The sequence below is a fragment of the Heterocephalus glaber genome, unplaced genomic scaffold, assembly GCF_053883595.1.
Source record: "Heterocephalus glaber isolate CG9 unplaced genomic scaffold, H.glaber_assembly_v1.0 deba00001118, whole genome shotgun sequence".
Taxonomy (NCBI): Eukaryota; Metazoa; Chordata; class Mammalia; order Rodentia; family Bathyergidae; genus Heterocephalus; species Heterocephalus glaber.
Window position 1 is genome coordinate 1,724,004 of NW_028258196.1, and position 22,193 is coordinate 1,746,196.

The window sequence follows — 22,193 nt, forward strand, 5'->3', positions numbered from 1 at the left end:
TTCTCTGTTAGAAACTATTCTATTACATGTATTTATTTAATCTACAACAATTCATTTTACAGATGAAAATTAAGGCAAAAAGAGGTTAAACTTCTTGACAATATGCAGCTAATAAGTGGCAGAGCTGCAACTCAAACTCAAGTAGACTGCACCAGAGTTTGTTACTTTAACTATTAATACTATTTTTATTAACAAGGGAAAGCTGCCTTAGGAATATTTGGAAACTGTCACGTTAACTACTAAAAACACATTCCTTATCTTACATGAATTACTGACTTCCATAATGAAATTTTTTCTAACAGTTACATACGTTTAAGTGAACAAATCTAAATAAATAAAATTTTAGCAGAAATCACCCCATTGATGGCCCCTCCTGGATATCCAAGAGCTATTCTGCTCCTTCTTATTTCTAGTAAAACTTTCCTAACCTCAGAAAGAGAGAGAGAGAGAGAGAAAGAGAGAGAGAGATTTGCTAACCTCACACTAAAGAACAAATAGCCCCTAGGAGACAGCAAAACTCAACAGTGTTACACAAAATACACTTATATCCACAATGGGGAACCTTCTAGAATGTTCAATGATACAAATAGTCTGTTTTGGCACAAGTGCTGTAGTTTCGCCCCCACTGCCTTAAAGCAGTAACAGTCCAGATTAGGTCAGCCTGAGAAAGGGCTTCAGAGATTTTAGATTAATTCTAGGGTTTAAGAGTGACTATGAAGCTATGCCTACTCAGGCACTGCGCCAGTCTAGTGGTTTGGTTTTACTTCAAAATGGACTACGGAAGAGTTCTGCACCCACTTTTCTAACAGTTACACTATAATTCTGACTGAGGCAAATACTCCAAGACTTTTGTGAAACTTCCCAGATCAGGTTACTCTGGGGAAAAATTTGATCCAAGTCTGGTATTACTTTGTATGATTAAAAATAATGCAAAATACGATGTGAACATCAATTTTAATGAAGCCCCTAAAAAAAGCTTATCTACTACAGAGCATCCTTGAAAGTTTACGTTATTAGAAGAGAACAAGGACAACTCTAAACATGACACCACCTCATCCTGAAAAGGGAGAATTGTGATTGCCAAACTAACACTCAATAATAAGCCAATGCCAAGACCACAAGATAACAATTCATTTATTCCGCTGGACGAAAGAGGTAGAAAGAAACCTCAACAGTTACTATAATTTGACTTGATTATTTTAAGAGCTTACAGTTGAAAGGAAATAAAAGATACTGAATATAAACTACTCACTGCTTAGTAAATGTTTACCTGATTGCTTTTCTGAAGCTCTTGTACCTTCTTGGCAAATTCCTTGGCTTCCTTCTGACATTGTTGCTCTAATTTCTCTACTTTCCTTTGAATCCTTTCATCCATTAACTGAAGTTCTTGAATATGATTTACAAATTCTTCTAATAATCTAACAGAGGAAAGTTAGATTATGTATCAATCTAAAAGGTACTGGCCAATTCACTTATAAGAAAAGCCTTAACAACAGTTCTTTGAGATAGGGATGATCATATTAATTTTCTCTATAGTATTTTGTTAGGAGTTTCCCAAGTCTTTTGGTAATGTCACAATTTATTCTTTACTTTGCCCAAGCCACACAGCTTTCAAAAAACTGGGACACGGCCTCCTGGCCAGTGTTTCTTGACATCTCAATGGATCATCTTTGAGGTAAACGAAAATCTCACCCAGAAGGCCCATTAAACCTTCAGAATAGAAACACATTTTATAACTTTTTAAAAACAGTCAAGAAGACAAATGTGCAATACAAAAACAGTATTACGCATTCTAGAGTTCACTGCTTCTGTTCCCCCAATTTCTAGCTACTATACTTAGAAGCACACATTTAACATGTTTTTATTTCAAAAGTATAACTAACCCTTTCTAATTTGATTGGAGAAAATACTAAAGTTTTACTCTCAATAAAACTGTGTCCCTTATATCAGTTAAAGTACTTCTCTAAAATAAATGGAACAGAAAAGAAAAAATGTTCAAATTTCTGGTGCTCTACTCATCTTAGTTATGTATTTTTTTTTTAGCCAACAGTTAGCTAAAATCCCTTTACATGAATTTTGAAAGGAATCCCAATACTAGTCAGGTCTATGAAAACACAAATTTTTATTATACTAAATTGGAGGTATGAAAAACACCACACTTTTACTTTACCTTTTAGGATCAAAAGCTTCAGGTCCACCTCTAGAACCTCCTCCTGGAGTTCTCCACACAAGACGTTCAATATACTCATCTGCCACAAAAGGCTCCTAGTTTACAAAAATAAATGTGCTTTAACAAAGTTTCATGAAGACAATACTGTGAATTACATATATAAAACAGATTCTATGCCAGAATTTAAAATGGAATTGTTACTAATTATTTAAATGTCTACATTATTAAAATGTACAGTTTATATCAGTTTAAAAACCCCATCAATAAAACAAAATGCTTAATAAAAATGGGATATTAAAATATCAGGACAGTATTAATGACCAGTTGGAACAACCTAACAGAAAAAGAGCAAAAAAACCCATACAATTTATAAATACAAATGCCCCCAAAACATGTGAATATACAGCTTTGCTAGTTTCAAATAACTTCAAATTATCATTTTTTTAACTTCACAAACTAAGAAATAATTTTTAAAATTATAATATGCAATGCAGGAAAAGCTGAACTGAAACGGGCACTCTCATTATTGTCAGAAATGGCAACAGATACAATCTCTGGAGGACAACTGGTCACTATTTTACAACATCAACCATGTTACCAATGCTCAGACTCTTTAATCCAGTAACTCTACTTTTTATATTCCAAAGGAAAAGCATATATGAACATAAAAACTTCTGTAGAGTTGTTATAGTTTACATCTAAAATGTTCCTCAAAAGTCTTGTAAGTTTGAGGGTGATTGGATCAGTGAGGCACATACAGTACTCATCAGTGGGTTCACTGATGATTTCAGTAACTGGATGTGACGTCAGGTGGGGCCTGGTTCGAGGTGGTCACTGGGGGCCTGACCTGAAGTGTATCTTCTTTTTCTTTCTCTTTCTCTCTCTCCTTCTGCCTGCCATGGGACTAGCTGCTTTTCGCCCAGCCCTGTCACCATGCCCTTTAGGCCTTGGAGCCTGCTGATTTTGGTCTGAACTCACTGTAAACTGTGAGCCACACGAACCTCTCTAGGTTTTGGGTGTCAGGTACTATATTTTATCCCAGTGACAGGAAAGTGACTAATAAAAGAGTATTCACTGTACATTAGATATAATACTGTAAAATTATGTACCTGTCCAACAAAACCATAATCGACAAATTATGGCAGACTAATAGGATGAAAACTATGTTCCTATTAAAATCATGTAAAATAATATTTAACGAAATGAGAAAAAGGCAAAAATGTGGGATAATAAATGTTCTCAGAATATAGTAATAATTGATTCTTTAAAAGGACCTTAGAGTAGAAGGCCCAATTAAAAACAGTAAACATTCAAACTTTCCATACCACCTCTTTCATGCAAATAATATACATTACTTTACCGCCAATGTAGTATGTATACAACAACCTGAGAGCATTTCCTAGTGATTCCAGTTTGAATTTTTGAGTGTGTAAAATTTTCCCATTTGTTAATTATACTTTAAAAATATTTTTCTATTGATAAACATTTGTTGAGCCAAAAAATTTCCAGTGCCAAACCTCTGTTAAACTTTGGGAAAAAGAGATGTATCACAGACTACACCCTCAAGAAACTCATAGGCCAATAGGAAAAAGAAATACAAAGAATGTGATAATGGGTAATATGTAATATGTAAAATGTGTGCACAAACACTGCTCAATGATTTCTTAACTCAATAGGGAGACTAAGGGGGTAGAAATGAATTGTTCATTAATTCAAATATTTACTGAACACCTACTATGTTCTGGGTACTGTGTTAGGCAGTGAGAATACAAAAGTAAATTCAACAAGGTTCCTTGCAAGCCCTCATGGAAATGGTCTTCTAAGTAAGGATGTCAATTAATCAAATATCACAGAAATAACTAATTGAAATTGTGATAAATGTGATGGTAAGAAAAGCCCTGGATGCTGTAAAAGACTGTCACAGAGGAAGAGAGATGACTGGAATATGGGGAAGGATGGAAGACTGGCCAGGAGAGTACTGTGACATGCAAAGTTCCTGAGGAAGTGACATTTAAGCTTAGGTTTGAAGAAGAAAAATCATACATACAAAAATAAAACAATGCTTTCCAGACTATTAGGAACAGGAAGCCAGAGCTTAACCTGTTAGAGGAACTGAAAGATACAGGAACCACATAAACAAAGATCCAGAAAGGGATGGTGATTATGATCAACAGATGATAACATTGTCCTCCTTATCATCATCATATTAGAAACTGAAATGGCTCACCAGTCTGATGTGGTAAATGAAGGAATGAGAGGAGAAATTTTAGTCAGAATAAGAATAACCATCAAAATAAGATGGGAGCACCATTAGAATAACAATTTTGATAAGCACTTCACATGCATTACCTCATTTTCTAGTCTCAGTAAGACAGAAGGTCCTACTTTATCCCTAACTTCAGTCAAATATTCCCCAAGAAAACACAAATTGTATGTTGTAAACCTGAGATTTGAATCACTATGCTCTACTACTGCTAAGTAGCTCCTCTACTACACGTAGCTCTTTATGGTTAGAAAGTTAGGGGAGTAAGAATAAATAGTGAAGCTAAAATGATAAAACTGTCACATGAGGGCATATCATTGACTTTCCCTTTTAAATTTTCTACCTACATTAATAAATATTAATCATTGGAAATCAATCATGCAAACCAGTAATTTTATCAGATAATTGATTAAAAAGTACCATTTTATTAGAAAACCATATAGCCTTTATAATTATTAGTATCACTCATCACTACAAGGGTGAACATCAACCAGAAAGAACATAAAACAATATAAGTGGGTGTTAAAAAGTTTTTAAAGACTTGGGCCCAGGATTTAGCTCAGTGGTTCCGCAGTCTGCCTCGCAAGCAGAAGGTCCCGAGTTCGGCCCCTGGTACCAAAGAAAAAAAACCACAATAAAGGACTTTCACAGTGGTCAAGCAGGACTACTGTTGTAGTCCTATTAATCTAATTTATTTATTAAGACTTCCTTTATAGGACAGCTATTGGTATAATCAAGGCATAAAATGCAAACAAGATTGCTAGCTACTTTTAGATAAAATTTTATTTATCCATAAATACAGACATGATTGAGAATTAAGTCCTAAGGATGAATTAGACATCCACCCATAGTAAAAAGTTTTGACACCTAAAATACAATGAACTCACTTAGTCAACATATCATAGTTTAGATGATCATATCTCTAGCCTACCTTACTTCTATGGAGACCAAAGATTTGATGTATGTATAAAAATCCTTAATTTGCACACATAAAATATTGACTAAGGATAAAGAAATGTTATGTTTATAGCTACTCAGAACTAAGAAACTAAGCCAGTAAAATTTTTAGAAAATCTTATCAGCACATAAATAATGATACATGGGGATTATAGTTAAATAAACCTGTGAAATTATGTGATATATAAAGGTTACTTAGTCCAAAATCATGCAGATTTATCAGGTGCCAAAGGCCCCAATCTTAACTACAGGTCATATCAAACTTTTTCTTTAAGAGAAACTGAGTTATTTTTAGAAAATAGAAAGTGCACAATACTTCCATTAAGTAACTCACATATTAATTGTTCTTCTTCCCCCTCACCCTTTTTTTGGCAGAGGGAGTGATTTTTGTGTAAATACCTAATCTAAATTCTAATACTATTGATTTCATTTGTTATTGAGCAGTTAGTTTTCAAGTAAACATGTTATACTGTTCATCAATTTTAATGTATCAGATTTATTAAATGACATACAGCCAAAAACTGATAAGTCAACAAATACTATAGTAAAAAATAAGCATTTTTATGTGAAAAATTTTCAATTCTCTCAAAGTAAAGTATTCCTTCATTCAACAAACAGCCTACTACATAGTAGAAACTATTCTAAATACCCAAGAAACAGACAAGGAGGAAAAATTTCTGTTCCTCTGGATCTAGTGGAGGAGTGACAGACAAATGAGAAGGGAAATGATAAGGCAATAAGAAGTATAAAGAGAACTAAAATGGATACAAAGGGATGGGTAAAACTGGGATTACTTTTTATAGAAGTGATAAGGAAAGTCCCTTCTAGGAAAATATATTTTGAACAAAGACTTGTATGTAGCTAAAGAAGAAACCATCAGGGAGAGAAAGAAATGTTCCATATAAAGGAGTAAGAAATGACAAGAGGCCAGTGTGACAAAAGAATGAGTGAAAGGAGAAAAAGTGTGGACAAGGTGAAGAAGTAGAGTCCAACTACGTACCAAAATGTTACAGGACGTTATATGATTATTCCCAGCTGCCCAGGCCCCACCTTCAGCCCTGTGACAGATAACTGCACTCATTTCGGGAATAACCCATACACACATCTCGTAGGAGCCGGGGTGGGCAAAGGACCATGTACTCTAAATATCAGTGATCTAGGCAGCAACTGTTAAGTGCTAATTTGAATCACTGATTGGTGCTTTTGATCACAAAGGTACAAAGAAAGAGGCCGGCACAGTTGTTGCATCACCTCACACTTTTGCAGGTCCCCCTCCCTCAGGATGAAGTGACTTTCAGAGGATTTAAAGGGCTGACATCCTATTTTTTCTTAATTCCTTCTACATTTTTCTTTCTGTCTTTTCAGAAGACAAATACTAAAATGTAGGACATTTAGCACAGGGCATGGTGGCACATGCTTGTAATTCCAGTACTTGGGAGGCTGAGGCAGGAGGATTGCTGTGAGTTCGAGGTCAGCCTGGGCTATACAGTGAGTCCAAGGTCAGCCTGAACTACATAGCGAGACCTCATCCCAAAAAAGACAAATAAATAAAAAATAAAAGTAGGTCATTCAAAAGCAACTACACACAGAGGGAAAATTATAAAGTGACATGTATGTCAAGGGAAAAGTACAGGCTTAGAAAAGACCTTAAATTTACCTCCAGGCTAACCCTCATAGCCTACAGCAATTAAAAATATGTAATAGCTCCATCTCCCTGTTTCCTTTTATCTATCTTTTATTTTGTTCTTTAATTTATTTATATTGGGGGGGGAGGGAACATAAAAAGAATTAAGAAGTGTTATGTATGTGTACCGACTACCTATAATGAATGTAATCATTACGTATTCCAAGCATGTATTAATAAAGAAAACATAATAAAGTCCAGTAAACCCTGCAGAAGGAAAAGAATCTTATTTTCAAAGTTGCCAGATTATTAGATTTAAATGTCCAATTTTCAACAAAGGAAATAGGAAAGTAAGGCCTTGAAGAGAGAAAAGAACAAACAAAAAAATAACAAACTGTTCTTGAGAAAGAGTTAATGACAGATCTCTACAAGTCAAAGACTTTACAACAATTGTCAAACAACAGCCAGGGATTTAGCTCAGTGGTTCCACTGCCTGCCTTGCAAGCTAAGGACCCGAGCTCGATCCCCGGTACCAAAAAAAAAAAAAAAAAAACAATTGTTAAAGACTTTACAACTGTCTTAGAGGCCAAAAGAAATGAAGATGTCTAGAAGTCAAGAAAATGTATAAACAAAATGGAACTATCAATAAAAAGATTTTTTAAAATGTAAAGGAAACCAAAATGAAACCTGGAGCTAAAAAGTACAGTGGTCCCTCGAGTTATGACCAGTCTCACACACAAACAACTTGGATTATGACCGGAATTTTAGCTTTAAATTATGACAAAAGTCTTATGTTGTGATCCAAATGCCAGCCACTTCTGCGGTTGTAAACAAAGACTTACCATGCCAGAAAAGCATAAGTAAACATACGTAAGGGTCAGTCTGACCCCAGGTGCACATGTCTGTGGATGTGATTTCAGTCAGTGCTTTATATAATTGCTATGATTACTGCTATCAAAATGGCCCCCAAAAAGCTAGAAAAGAAGCTAAGGAAGGAAGGGAAGGTAAAGAAAGCAATCACAATCAGGAAGAAGGAAAGTGTGGAAAAATATGAGAGTGGTGTTTGTGTGACCCATCTTTCTAATATGTACAGCATGTTGAAATCTACCATCTCGACAATCTTACAGAGAAAAAGATTTGTATAAAGAAGCTAGTGCTGCTCAAGGTATTACTCAAATTAGTAAGTCATGATCAACAGTGCTAGATGAGGTAGAAAGGCTATTATGAGTGTGGATAAACAAAACGCAGATGGCAGGTTATAGACTGAGTCTATAATTTGTGAAAAAGCTAGGGCTATAAATGCAGGTCTTATAAAGGATAATCCATCCAAGAGTGATAATGGTAAAACATTTTATGCCAGTAACGGGTGGTTTCACAATTTTAAAGCAAGAACTGGCATGGTGACATGGCATGGTATACTGTAACAAGGCATGGTGAAGCAGCCAGTGCTGATAAAAGGGCTGCTAAAAATTACATACACCACTTTGAAACGATGAAAACAGCTTTTGCTTTCATCATGTTTTCAACTGTGATGAAACTGGACTTTGCTGGAAGAAAATGGCCAGAACATACATTACCCAAAAAGAGAAGAGAATGCTGGGCCACAACCCTATGAAGAATAGGCTAAACTTATTGTTATGTGCCAATGTGAGTGATGATTTCAAGATAAAGCCTCTCTTGGTTTATCACTGTGTGACCCCAGAAAACACAGAGTTGTGAACAGGCTAGGGTTCATGTGGAGATCTAACACAAGAGCCTGGGTAACAAGAGTACTTTTTCTTGATCAGGGAGGCTTTCTGTTCTACTGTTAAGAAATATCTAGAGGACAAAGGTTTACCACTCAAAGCTCTCTTCATCATGGACAATGCTCCTGCTCACCCACAAGATTTGGAAGAACTGGTTGAAGAATTCTCATGGCTCTCAGTGGAGTTCCTCCCACCTAATATAAATTCTCTACTGCAGCCTATGGACCAGAAGGATATAGCTAACTTTAAGAAGCTATACACCAAGGAACTGTTCCTAAAGTGCTTCCATATGGTCTCAGATACAGATTTAACCCTTAAAGAGCTCTGGAAGGAACATTACAATATCCTTTCCTATATGGGGTTAACTGAGAAGTCCTGGGCCAATGTCTAAGGACACTGAGATCTGCTTAAGAGAAAGTGTGGCCTAAAATTATACAGAAGAGAGACTTTGAAGGCTGTATAGAGGAGCCTGAGCCTTCAATTGACCCTGTGGTCGATGACACTGTCACTATAGCAGAGTCCATAGGCTTGCAAGTAGACAGTGGTGACGTTCAGGAACTGGTGGAGGAATACTCAGAGGAATTGTCTACAGAGGAACTTCAGCAACTTCTGGCTGACCAACAGAGAATGGCAGCTGAGGAGGTAGTATCAACAATCAGTGTAGCAAAGTTCTTATTCTAAAATACGGAAATCCTGAAAAAATGGACAGAGCTACAAACATTTTTAGAGAAGATCTATCCAGACAGAGAAAAAGCCAATTGTTGCAGTCACTCGCTTAATGACAATGTCATGTCATACTACAGAACAGTGTTAAAGAAAAGACAGAAAAAGACAACTTTAGACCAGTTTTTAGTTATGAAAAGGCTGAGAGCTAGTGAGCCAGAAGTAGGTCCTAGTGGCTACAGACTCTCCCAAGGACAGAAAGGACACCAGAGAGCCAGACTCCTGATATTCTTATGGAAGGAAACTCTTCTTCCAAACAATAACCATCTTGTTCGATCCCCAGTATCAAAAAAAAAAAGAAGAAGAAACAAACAATAACTATCTTCCATTTCATCCTCCCTTCCTGAAAGCCAAAGATGTCATCTTGAATGCAGAGTATAGTAAGAAATTGTTTCTGGTACTCTGGGCACACTTTATAACTTTTTAATGAATACACTAGGAAAATTACTGGTGTTCCTGGCAAATTATGCACATTATACAACCCTTTTTTTTAAATTATGAAAAGGTTAGTTAAGTGGTGCTTTGGGAGGTTCAGAACACATTACGGGTATTTCCATTATTTCTTATAGGAAAAATAGTTTTGACTTACAACCAACTAGATTTACAACCAGCCCTCGAAAATGAATTGAGTTTGTAAGTCAAGGGTCCACTGTATTCCTGAGATTAAAAAAAAAGGGAGATTCAAAGGCAGATTTGAGCAAAAAGAAGAAAGAATTAGGAAACACAGAGATAATGCAATGGAAATTACCGAGGCTGAGAAACAGAAGAAAAGTGAACAGAGTCTAAGGGGCCTGTGGTATGCCAACAAGTGGGCCTACATATATTTACATTGTGGAAGTTCCTGGAGAAGAGAGAAAAGGAGTCCAGATAATATTTGAAGCATTATGGCTGAAGGCTTCCCAAATTTGAAAAAAAAATGAATATAAACATCCAAAAAAGTCAATAAACTTCAGGTAAGATAAAATCAAAGAACTCCATTACTAAAACACATAAATGGGTGTGGTGGCACAACCATGTAATCCCAGCACTCTGGGATGCTGAGACAGGAGGATCAAAAGTTGAGGTCCAGTCTGGGCAACTTAGCAAGATACTGTCTCAAAAAAACAAACAAAAAGGGCTGGAGATACAGTTCAGTGTGAAAGCCTAGGTTGTCCCCAGTACTGAAAAAGAAGACATGTTATAATCAAACTTTTGAAAGACAAAGCATCATGAAAGAAGGGACTTGTCACATACTAGGAATCCTCCATAAAAGTAATAGCTAGCCTTTTAGAGCTTTCAGTGATACAAACACCCTGCTGTGGCATGCACGCCACAGGTTTGCCACCACTGTTCTATAAGATTATCAGCAGGTTTCTAGTAAGAAACTTTAGAGGCTAGTAAATTGAAAGTGCTAAAAGTAAAAAAAAAAAAAAAATGAGGGAGAAATTAAGATATTCCAAGATAAACCAAAGCTGTATTCACACTAGACAGTAACTCAAAGCCTTATGACAAAATAAATATCTTAATAAAGGTAAATAGGCAATTTTAAGAGCCATTAATGTAACAGTTTGTAACTACACTTTTTTCCCCGAGAATAATTTTTTTAAAATATTACTCTTAAACCTAGTATTATTGTGACTTTGTTTCTAAGTCTACAATCTGTTTTGTATATAAGTGACTAATGTATTTCAGTTATTGCTTAGGTTTTAGGCCATACAACATAAGATGTAATTCAATAGCAAAAGGTGTGGGAGTGGAGCAGGGGAACTGGGTTTCATAAATCATTGTGGTCAAGCTGGTATAAATTCAAATTAGAGTGGTATAACCTGATATATTAAATATAATCCCCATGGTAACCTGTTGGGAGCCATTCGACATAATTTTGAAAAGAAAATCATTTCACAATTAAATTATGATTGGGGCTGTCTGAGGCCTCAATGGTCCCATGATGTTGTGATGCTCAAGGGCAAGATTGTACCAGCATAAAATCTTCATGAACTCAGGAATACGATCAGATCACACTGAGTGCCTATATCCAGGGAATAAAAAGCAAGACTGACCATCCTTGACGGGGCAATTGACCCTCACTGTCAGGAGTCAGGGCTGCTATTACACAACAGGGGCAGGGGCATTTGGCACACACGTGATCCTCTTGGGAGAATCAACTTCTCCAATCAATTCTGACAACACACACATAAATGTTTCAACCTTGGCCTAAGAAGGATATGGAGACCAGTAAAGACAGTAAGAATAGTACAAGCACTACCTGAAAGCAAGGCAGTGCACATCAGAGAAGAGCAACACCGAGTAACAGTTACAACCCTGGGATTAGCTACAGCAGTGGGGGTACAGTTCGTTTCACTAACATTCTTCTAATTTTCCTCCAGGGTGAGATCCAACTGTAGAATGCTGAAGGAGCTGTTCTTCAAATGAAGAGCAGGAGTCCAGGGATCTAGAGATACAAGGCTGGCCCACAGCGAGGACAATGATGCCTTCCAGATCTCCCTTCAAGAAAGGACTTGTCGGCTGGAGATGTACCTCTGTGGCAGAACACTTGCCTAGAATGCCTGAGGCCCTGGGTTCATGCCCCAGCACCACCCACACACCCTTGCCCTAGTCGTGCTGCCAACAGAAAGCTCTTAGCTGGCAGTATTTTCCAGGATCATATCAGCTATTGAGGGCAACTTCACCCAATGACATGTCTTCTTCAATGTGGTTTGACTCAGACTGGGAGTATGAAGACTGATCTCAGGCCGAAAGCAGAAAATTCTCACAGATTATCTTAGTTCCAGAAATCCCCCCGTAAGAACTACCAATACTCACCGGGACAGCACCGTACCTCTCCATCTGCATATGTCCAATCTTACTTCCCTACCCTGCCTTTTCATACTTGTTCATCCCCAGAGTACTTATTCTAATAAATAATATGCACAATAAACTCTGTTTCTAAGTTGGCTTTCTAGACTACTCAACCTGCAACACTGTAGTGGTCCAGTCAAGAGATGACAGTGGCTCAGACTAAAGTGGCAGTGGGCAGGGTATTAAGAAATAAGTTCATGGGCCGGGGATTTAGCTCAGGGGTTCCACTGCCTGCCTTGAAAGTGCAAGGTCCCAAGTTCAATCCCCGCTACCAAAAAAAAAAAGAAAGAAAGAAGTAAGTTCATGACATTTTAAGGGATATATTTATAAATTAGATATGAAAAGAAGAGGGGGGAGTCAGGAATTCTTTATAAAGATTTATGGCCTAAACATTATGTGAATGGTCGTGACTTATACTGAGTTGGTGAAAACCAGAAAAGATGGACAAAGGAGTGGAAAACAAGAGTTTTGTTATGCATAGATATATATATTACTATAATGCATTAGATATATAGATATATATATTACTATAAACGCCTATCAAATATACAAGAGAAAAAATGGAGCTCATAGTTGGAAAAACAAAGAAACTAGGGCTAGACATAATTTTAGAGTCATAAACATATAGATGGTTAAGACCTCAGGACTGAATAAGACCATCTAAAAGAAAAAAACATGACAACATTGGAAGTAAGAGAAAAGGATCCTACAGAATAGACACAGCAGGAGGCACAGTGAAGAAGAAAAATTAGAAAAGTGTCCTGGGAGCAAAGTATAGGTTTTATTCTCAGAAGCAATCAAATTATAACAAAAATTTAAGATAAATCAGCTACTGATTCCTATGGGATGAAAGTCCCATAAAAGCAATAACAAAACAAAAAATCTTTCTGCTTATAAAATCAAATAAATCCTAATAACTTACTTTGTTTCCTAACATTGCTTCAAAGGCATGTACAGTAAGACTGCCAAACTAACAAGTCAGACTTCTAATTACCAAGTCCTCTTAAGAGACTTCTAAAACAATACTATATAATACAAATACCTATAAATAATTTTTAAAAACCTTGCAGAATTTCATAAGCCTGGCAAAGGCTTATCATCTTCACCTTCAGTTTTACCATAGTAATCAAAAGCAAAAATTATCACAACTGAAATAAAAATGTAAGAACTATCCACTAAGATACTATCATATTAAATTCAACTTCACAGAATTGGTTGCTGTGCTTTGTTTCATTGATTTCATATTCTTTACTAATGCAAGCAACTATAAGATAAAATATAGTGTTTGTGATTGTTCCTTTTGAAAATCTCTTAAACATCAATCCCTTGTACAGGAACATAAAGCCCTAATTTAACACTGTTTCTTTAAGAAAATCCAACTAACTTTTTTGTTTTCTTATTCACTATTCCCCAAAATAGATCCAGGACAATCTGTTAGCACCACCTACAAACTCAAAGAAACTAGAATACTTTCCCCAGCCTAAGAATAAGACCTATAGAATTTAAGAGAGGTTCTTCTGTATCCCCTTAAATCAACTAAACCATGGGTTCAAATACTGCCTATGATATATTTTCCTTAAATGTATTATGTATGTTACTACCAAACTGTCAAGAGCCATTCTACATAAATTCTGGGGGAAAATCATTTCATAATTAAAGTACAACTATAGCTGTCTAAAGCTCAGTGATGCCTGACTCATGAGCCAGCTGTGGCATGCGGAAACATGACTCCATTTTACCTCCAGTCACAGCTGAGGCCTCAATGGTCCATGATGCTGTGGAGCTGGAGGGCAAGACTGTATCAGCTGAAGACATCCTGGTTCTTTGATAACTGAGTAGTAATTTTAAAAAAAGACAGAAAGGTTTCACCTGGGGAGGGACAAATTCCTTATAAACTTAACTCATCCCATGTACTATTGTAAGAATGCTCTCCTCACAGCCCTCATCAACATAAGAACCTCAAGACTTCAGATCTTCATCAGCATAAGATCCTCACCTACACAGGATTACCTCTGCCCTCTAAGTCTCCTGATACTCCCTCCAATTATTGTGTGCACCCAATAAATAATGGCTAGCTCAGAGTCTTTGTCTTTGCCCACTCTAAGGCACTGACCTGACCTCCTTTTTTCTTAAACCCTCACTGCCCTCCTTCTAAGCAGTTGGAGGATTGATCGCCCTCTGACACCAAACCAATCATTAAAACACTTCCTCCTTTTAATCAGAAACTTCCCTTTGCAATTCTCACATTATCAAGTCCACCATTCTTAGCTATGGTTTAAAGGATCTCATCTCATACCACCTACCCCAATTTCTTTGTAACATAAAGTAAGCAGTCACACTTCATCAGTCTATTCCAGTCTACTCTCAAACTCATACTACTTTTGCTGCCTAGTCAGTTGCCATATAACTGATCCCAGAGAACGCCTGTTCTTCTCCAATAATTCAAAAACCATTTACTATGGCTTGAATGTGTCCCCCCAATTGTGTTGGAAACTTAATCTCCAATGAAACAGTGTTGGGGTGTGCAGCCTAAAGGAGGTGTTAAAATTAGAACTCCACTCCCTTGAACATAATGCCAATTACAACAGGGCTTGAAAATGTGAGTGCGTTCCCTTGCACAGGAGTATGTGCTCACTTTCTCTCCTTTTCTCCCAGTTTGGCTCCTCTGCCTCCGCCATGAGAGAAACAGCAAAGCAGCCCTCACCAAACACCAGCATCTTAATAACTGGACTTATCAACCCCCAGAACTGTGAGAAATAAATTATAAATTACCCAGTCTGTGGTATTCTATTACAGAAACACAAAACAGACTAAGACGTCACTATACGATTACTAATCATCACTTTATCATTTTTGTTTTATAGTACTTTTTGTAAGTTTGTCTCTTTTCTCCACACTTTAACTAAAAGTAAGGGAAGGCAGTGTCATACGCTGCTCTTGCTTTCCAGCTATGGTCAATGAGACACTGCTGAGCAAACCAAAACACTGGTCAGTGGGGGTACGGCTGAATCACTTGGACAGGACATATGGACACTCTTGATGCAAATATCCAAAACCAAAATGGCGGTCCCAAGTTTGGCCTCCAGTACCAAAAAAAAAAGGCAAGTTCACCACCACAAACCCAGAAAAACAGATACGAGTATTACTACATGGTGCTATTAATTCAAGATTTTAATAGAAACCAAGTATAAGCCTAACACAGTTCTGGCACTGGAAGTAAATTAACTTGGTCTGTCCTCATTTGATTTGATAATAAGATTACGTGTTTTCTATAAGTTACTAAATTGTATTTATTGAATATTCATTTTTTTAAAAAGTGCTACAAAGATGTTTTGTTTTGCCTCAGACTAACAAAATTGGTTCCAAACTTAGTATGAAAAGGTAGAAAAATAAAACACATTAACACAAAAAAAAACCAAGACAAACTTCGAAAAATATTTTTTGAAAATTATTTTTGAAAACACCTGCCACACTATGAGATGAACAATTTTATTTTTTAAAATTAAAGTCAATTTTAACATTTAAACTTGAAGGGATGTCAACTCTTTAAACTATGAGATAATCAAAATTGTTTTGTAGACTTTGAAATAGTGGTACTTAAAAATTATTTTAATAAAGTATTTTGGATTCTTGTAAGGACATTCTCTTTCCAAAAGAGCATATATCTCATTTCTGATGTTAAATGTGATTTCCATGCACAAAAGAGAAAGGTAACAGAATGTTACAGTACCTTTTATACGATTCAGCTAAATCAGATTTATATTTTTAAAATTTAAAGAATAATCTTTAAATCATCATGGGCCCAACTTTTTCATCTAATTTTTACATATAAGGAAACTGAAGCAATTAAGTTAAAGTCATGTTAAGGTGCTAAAGCAGTACTAACCCAGAGATTTTCCCACAAGATTATGACACATCTTTTTTTCTTTTTTAACCATGAATCGAACTCAGGACCTTGCGCTTGCCAGGCAGGGGCAGCACCACTGAGCTACATCCCTGGCCCTGGCATCTTTTAAAAGTTTTTAAAATACAAACTGTAGATGGTTATGCATGGGCATGGATAACATCTCTCAGTTCTACCTCTCAGGAGTTGTGTGCTCTTGTGCAAGTTACCTAACCTTAGTTTTCTCATTTATAAAATGAGTAAAATAGTTTGTACCTCAGAAGTTTATACTGAAATTACCTCAAGTTGATAAACTGTTTAGAAAAAAAAATCACTGAACATCCCTAATACAACTTTCCATTAGCATTTTAAATCAACTATACTTACAAATTTGCACACTAAACACATATACAGGTATTTAATAAATGCCTTGGGGAATGAAATTAAATAAGTAAATGCAAGAAATCATTTCTTTGGTTCATTTGTATCCTGAGTAAGCAAATATGTACGTATAACTACATTTTATTATTTTCATATTTCAATTCTAAGATAATAGTATTAGAAAAGTTCACTCAAGTTTTTAAAAAATCTCATATAAACATAAAATTTTAAATTATATACCACTCAACTAACTGGAATTTTCATTTTGTTTGTGGGTTTGTTTGCAGAGTGACTGCTATACAAAACTGGTTCACTATTAAAATAGGTCAAAGCAATCTTTAAAACCTTTCTAACACATACCCCTAATCAATTTCCTGAGACCACCAAGGACTGTGTTTTATACTAGTTATACACAGGTGCAGTCTAAAAGTTCTCCTCATTCAAAGACTGTCTCTTTCCAAAAGCTCACTTTCTAAGTTGTTTTGACTGAAGAACTCAAAGCTTAAAAATATTTAAATATAAATCCATTACTCTTAATCATCTGTCTCTATCTCTATCATACTCTCAACAGAAAGTGGTAGAAGTCTGTATTACACCTTGATGTGAATAAGCTGATCCGCCTCTGTTCTAGTTATCTAGTGCTGTACAACAATCATTCCAATATATAGTGGCTTCATATAGCAATAATCATTATTTTGTTCACAAATCTGCAATTTGGGCAGGGCTCAGCAAGGAAATCTAGTCTATCCACCATGTAACATCTGGGGCTGTTCAACTTGGGATAGCAAACTGGTGTTTACTATTAGCTGAGGTCTCAGCCAGAGTAGAGGCACAAGGGCATTGGTTCTTTGAAAGGGCTGCCTTGGGCTTTCTCTTGACAAACCTGCTAGATTCCGAGAGACTATCAAAAGAGGACTAAACATATTACCTTTTGTGGCCTCACCTTGGCAATAACTATATAGTATCTGTTGTAGTTATAGGCCTATCCCGATTCAAGAAATATGCACAGACTCTACCTCTTTATTGGATGAGTGTTAGTCACACTGTAGGGTGGCTGATCTTGTGGACATCAGAAACACATAAGCTTCCATTCTGTAATTCACTCCTACCATAATCTCCTATCTCTTGGATCATTTCTCCTTAGTCTACTTGGAAAGGCTTTTCTTCCGTGATACTCAATCTTACCCTCTTCTTAATTACATCCTTCTAAGCAGTTTATTAACTTAAGGTAATCTTCAAAATAATGTTCCCTGCTTGACAAGTGAGAAACCTGAAGCACAAGACCACACAAATGAGGAACAGAACTAAGAGAACTCATCCATTCCCAGGTCTAAATCATCAACCATGTAAAAATAATAATACTTAAACATAACTAGCTATGACCTCTTTCTGAGTTACTAATTTGGATTTGCAATTGCCTCCTGGATTTCTTCAACAAGATAACTTGCTAAAAACTTAAACTTTTATACTTTAAAAAATTAATATATTATTCCTTTTCACTGAAAGAGTCCTTCCAATTTTCTCTGCCAAGTTAGTAATTATGTTTCAACCATCTACTGTCCAAAGTTTACTAACTCAAAACTAACTTAACTCCTCAGTAACTAAGTTCTTTTGATTCTTTCGTCAAAATGTCTTCCCAAATGTCCTGTCTTCTTTGTCACACTAAATTAGGCTAAGATTTCACCTGCTTGGATTAATCAATCAACAGATAATTCTTGAACAATTAGTATATGATAAGAACTATGCTAGTTTGCCCATGACCCCTATTTTCCAAGCTAACAATCTTTTCATCACTAACAGCTAATCTTCACATTGGTATTAAAATTATCTGCTTCACAGCCCAAGTGCCCATCAACTGGAGATTGGATGAAGAAAATGTGGTTTTTTTATAAAATGGAGTACTACTCAGCCATAAAAAATGAGAAATTAGAGACATTTACAGCTAAATGCCTGCACACTGAGGCGATACTCTTAAGTGAAATAAATAGGACACACGTGTAAATACCAAATAGTTCCCCTGGTGTGAGAAACTGAAAGTGTAAAGAAGGACTAAAAGTTATAATAGATAATGTGAAATAGGAAGAAAAGGGACAAATGGGAAGTGGGAGGGGTAGAGGATAGAAAAGAGGGGAATGGAATTAATATGAGAAAATGAAAAAATGGAAACAAAGTCTTTGTAAATAGGTAAGGATGGAGGGGTTGAAGGGAGGGCATGGGAAGGGGGAAGAAATAAGAACCAAGAGAGATTATGTAAAGGTACAAATTTCCAAGGATGAATGTCACTATATTGTATACCTAAAACGTACCAATAAAATTAATTTTAAAAAATTTTAAAAAATTATCTGCTTCACACGAACACATCCTAAAAGCCAGGTCAGCCCTACTAACCACGGGCTATAAAAAGGCTTCTCAAAACTTTCTCAAGTCCTTATTGTCTCAATGCCTTGCTATGAGTCACTGCTCCCTATTCCTAAAACATGCATATACACTTCCTATATCTTCTCACTATTCCCGAAACACAGCCCACCTTATATAATGGATATATATCTTCTGTCTCTGCTTTGGATGCCCTTCTCCTGCTTGAAAAGTTTCTATTCATCCACCTACACCCAATTTATATGTTATTACTACATGAAACCTTTCCTAATTATCCCAGGAAGATTCTGTACTCCCACTGCACTGTATTATTGGCTAACGTATTTGTCTACCCAAACTATAATTTTAACTCACTATCTTATTAACTTCAATATCTGGAATGATGTTAAGCCTAGGACAAGTATGGTATTCAATAAATGTTTGCTGAAGGAATATATGAATGAATTAATAATATTTCTATGGTGTGCCCCTTTGAGACATGCAGCCTCATTTGGCACCTTATGTTGAACTTAGAAGGTATTAAAAAAAACTTGTTGAAGTGATTGACTAGCTACTGTGCTAACAAAAAACTCTCCCATACAGGTAGCCTGCCCAGAAAAAAGAAAGACTCTAGAAGAATCATATGAGACAAAATTAGCCAATGAGAAGGGAATGTGTCTTCAATAATGCATTAAGAGAAAAAAGAACAATATTTGTTACAACAGAAAAAGAACTTATAATCATAGCCACTTTTTATATATAAAATATATAACTAATCCAAACCACAGAGGAATCCCTGTTTAGAAAGTCCATACTGAGCAATCATTTAAAAATATTACAGATGAATTCTTTCAAAAAGGTCTGTCAACAAGGGCTGAAACTAAGAAGATTATCTAGGCAATCACTAGAACATACATTATTATAATAACTAAATCATCTATTAACAAATCACTTCTGCCACCTGAGGAAATAACCTGACATTTGATTTTGTTGTATAAAGTTGTGTTAAAAAATGGAAAGTCATAACACCAATAAGATTTTTTTAAAAACATAGTTGACAATGAAATTTCATGGATGCAAAAATTTATTTCCCTTTAACTTCTCTTCAATGTGGAAAATGAAAGCACAACTCTATTTAACAGTACATGAAAATGAGGATGCATAAAAGCAAAACATCCTTGACTACATCCTGCCCTCTGTTAGCCACAGTTCTCCAGCTATGATTAAGACTGGAAACAGGAGAAAAAGACACTCCCTGATTTATCCTACAACTTAGATCTATGGCAGCAGCTGCAGGAAATGGCAACAGTGACTGAAGGTTTTTCTTTCTTCTCTTCTAAAGCAGAGGTCAACTCTTCACTTGGGGATGAGCTCTTATAGCCATCCAGGAAAAAATAAATACTATACTTCTTACTTATTTGAAGCCATGATAATTCACTTTTAATTCTTCAGGAAAGAGAGGGAAGGGTGTATCAAAGGAACACTTTTAATTCTGATAAAGCAACAAACTATATATGACCAGGGGAAAAAGTTGCCTTTGCTCTAAGAAACCTCTGGCCAAAAGATTACTGTCTACATCATCACTGAGTCTTACCAACTACCACATAACTGAGAGCCACTAAATTAAACTCTTATTTTGGCTTAACTACTTTGCTAAGGCTAAAATATGTGTTAGCAAAAAAAATTAGCAAAATATGTAATTAAATACATTTGCAAGTAAGTTAATGTATTGTAGTCACACATTTAAAGAAAAAATATATATATGTTCCAAGCCACAATTGGGAATGTTAAGGAGGATTCATTAGTTCAAAAGGTAATGTCTTAAGAACTATGACCAAACTTTTCTGTTAACAGCAGGTTTGTCACAAAATTCATTAATCAAAGATCCCTAACCATTTCTTAAAGTTTTCCATCTTTATAAAAGATGAAAAACGAAACATGGACCTACAGAACTACCTAGTATCTTGCTCTGGGACACACAGGAAAGCTCTTAAGAAGAATGTCTTCCTGCTCTGGTGTCAATAAACAGATGCCAAAACTTTGTACATTAATGCCATACGTCTCCCAGCGCATAAATCTGAGAAAATGTAACTAATATTTCTTAAGTATTCTGTGTAATTACAATCCTTGCCTCACAAATTACTGTTCTATTACAATTTAGTGTAACACTGGATTGTCATTCCTCTCAACAAAAGCATTATCTATGCAAGAGATGAAAGAAAGCCACAAAGTAGTAACAAAAGTAACGTCAGTTCCACTTGTGAAAACTGGCACTTGAGTTTAAGCCACAAAAACTGCAGAAACTTAGGTAGAAAAGGACACTCTTTATTGTGCAGAAATGCTCCATTGTGAACTGCAGTGCTCCTCACTACTACAGTACTTTATACTTCCGTTACTTAGCATGAAACAAGCGCACAAAACAAGGTCTTCCTTCCTTTTACTTCGCATCGCACTTTCATTTCTTTCACACCAGGAGATGGCTATGTTTCGTCGCTGTGGGGCCCATAAGGGTTTTCCTATTCTACTCCAGAAGCATCAGTGCTTCTCACTGCGGGACTGGCGAAATTAAACGTTACAGTCCTGATCCCGAAAACTCAGGGAGACACTGGAACGCCACCGACTTTCACACGGCCTGGATCTTCCAGGGAGCGCCCGGGTGCATCCCTGCCGCATTTCAAGTTGGGCTTCCCTTCGCCAGCGGGGCTAAGCAGGCCCTCTCCGGGGGGACCCGGAGAGACCCTCTCCCTCTGCAGCCCAAGGCCGGCGGCCCGCAGACACGGGCGCCACTCCCAGCGCTTACTCAGAAGCCCGCGCCCGGTCTCCGGGTCCGCGCCGCGCAGGACGGCGGGCTTTCCCGGCCGGCTGGGCCCGCCTCCCAGCCACCTCCGAGGCCCGCACCGCGCGCCAGACGCCGCGGATCCGCGGGACCCACCTCGAAGAGCTCGGCCGTCGTCGCCATCCCGGCCGGCTGAGAGGCTCGCCCCGCGCGGGACGCCGTCTCCACCTCACATGCTGCGCCTCACCGGCGCCGCGCACAGGTCTCAGCTCGGACGGCCGCCGCGGGCTCCCCTGTTCTCACAGAGATCAGGAGGGGCCGGAGAGCGGCCATGAAGCAAAGCCCGCAGACGCCTGTCAGCTGCCTCCCGGCGCCGCCCGCGCCGCTCCCATTGTCACCGCCTCGTACGCCGGAAGTGGAACTGCGCGCGCTGGGGAGGGCGAGGGGAACGAGCGCTGAGCGACCCGGGGAGAAGCTC

The 22,193-nt window shown here is 37.1% G+C and overlaps 1 protein-coding gene across 1 annotated transcript in view; it reads right to left on the reverse strand.

Moving 5' to 3' along the window:
• Exoc5 (exocyst complex component 5) overlaps positions 1–22,083 on the reverse strand; it is a 72,628-nt gene extending 50,545 nt beyond the window's left edge. The window contains 3 exon segments of the mRNA XM_004871087.3: positions 1,271–1,418; positions 2,171–2,265; positions 21,872–22,083. Coding sequence (XP_004871144.2) covers positions 1,271–1,418; positions 2,171–2,265; positions 21,872–21,898 — 270 coding nt within the window. The 5' untranslated portion in view covers positions 21,899–22,083.
• Between the last annotated feature and the right edge of the window lie 110 nt (positions 22,084–22,193).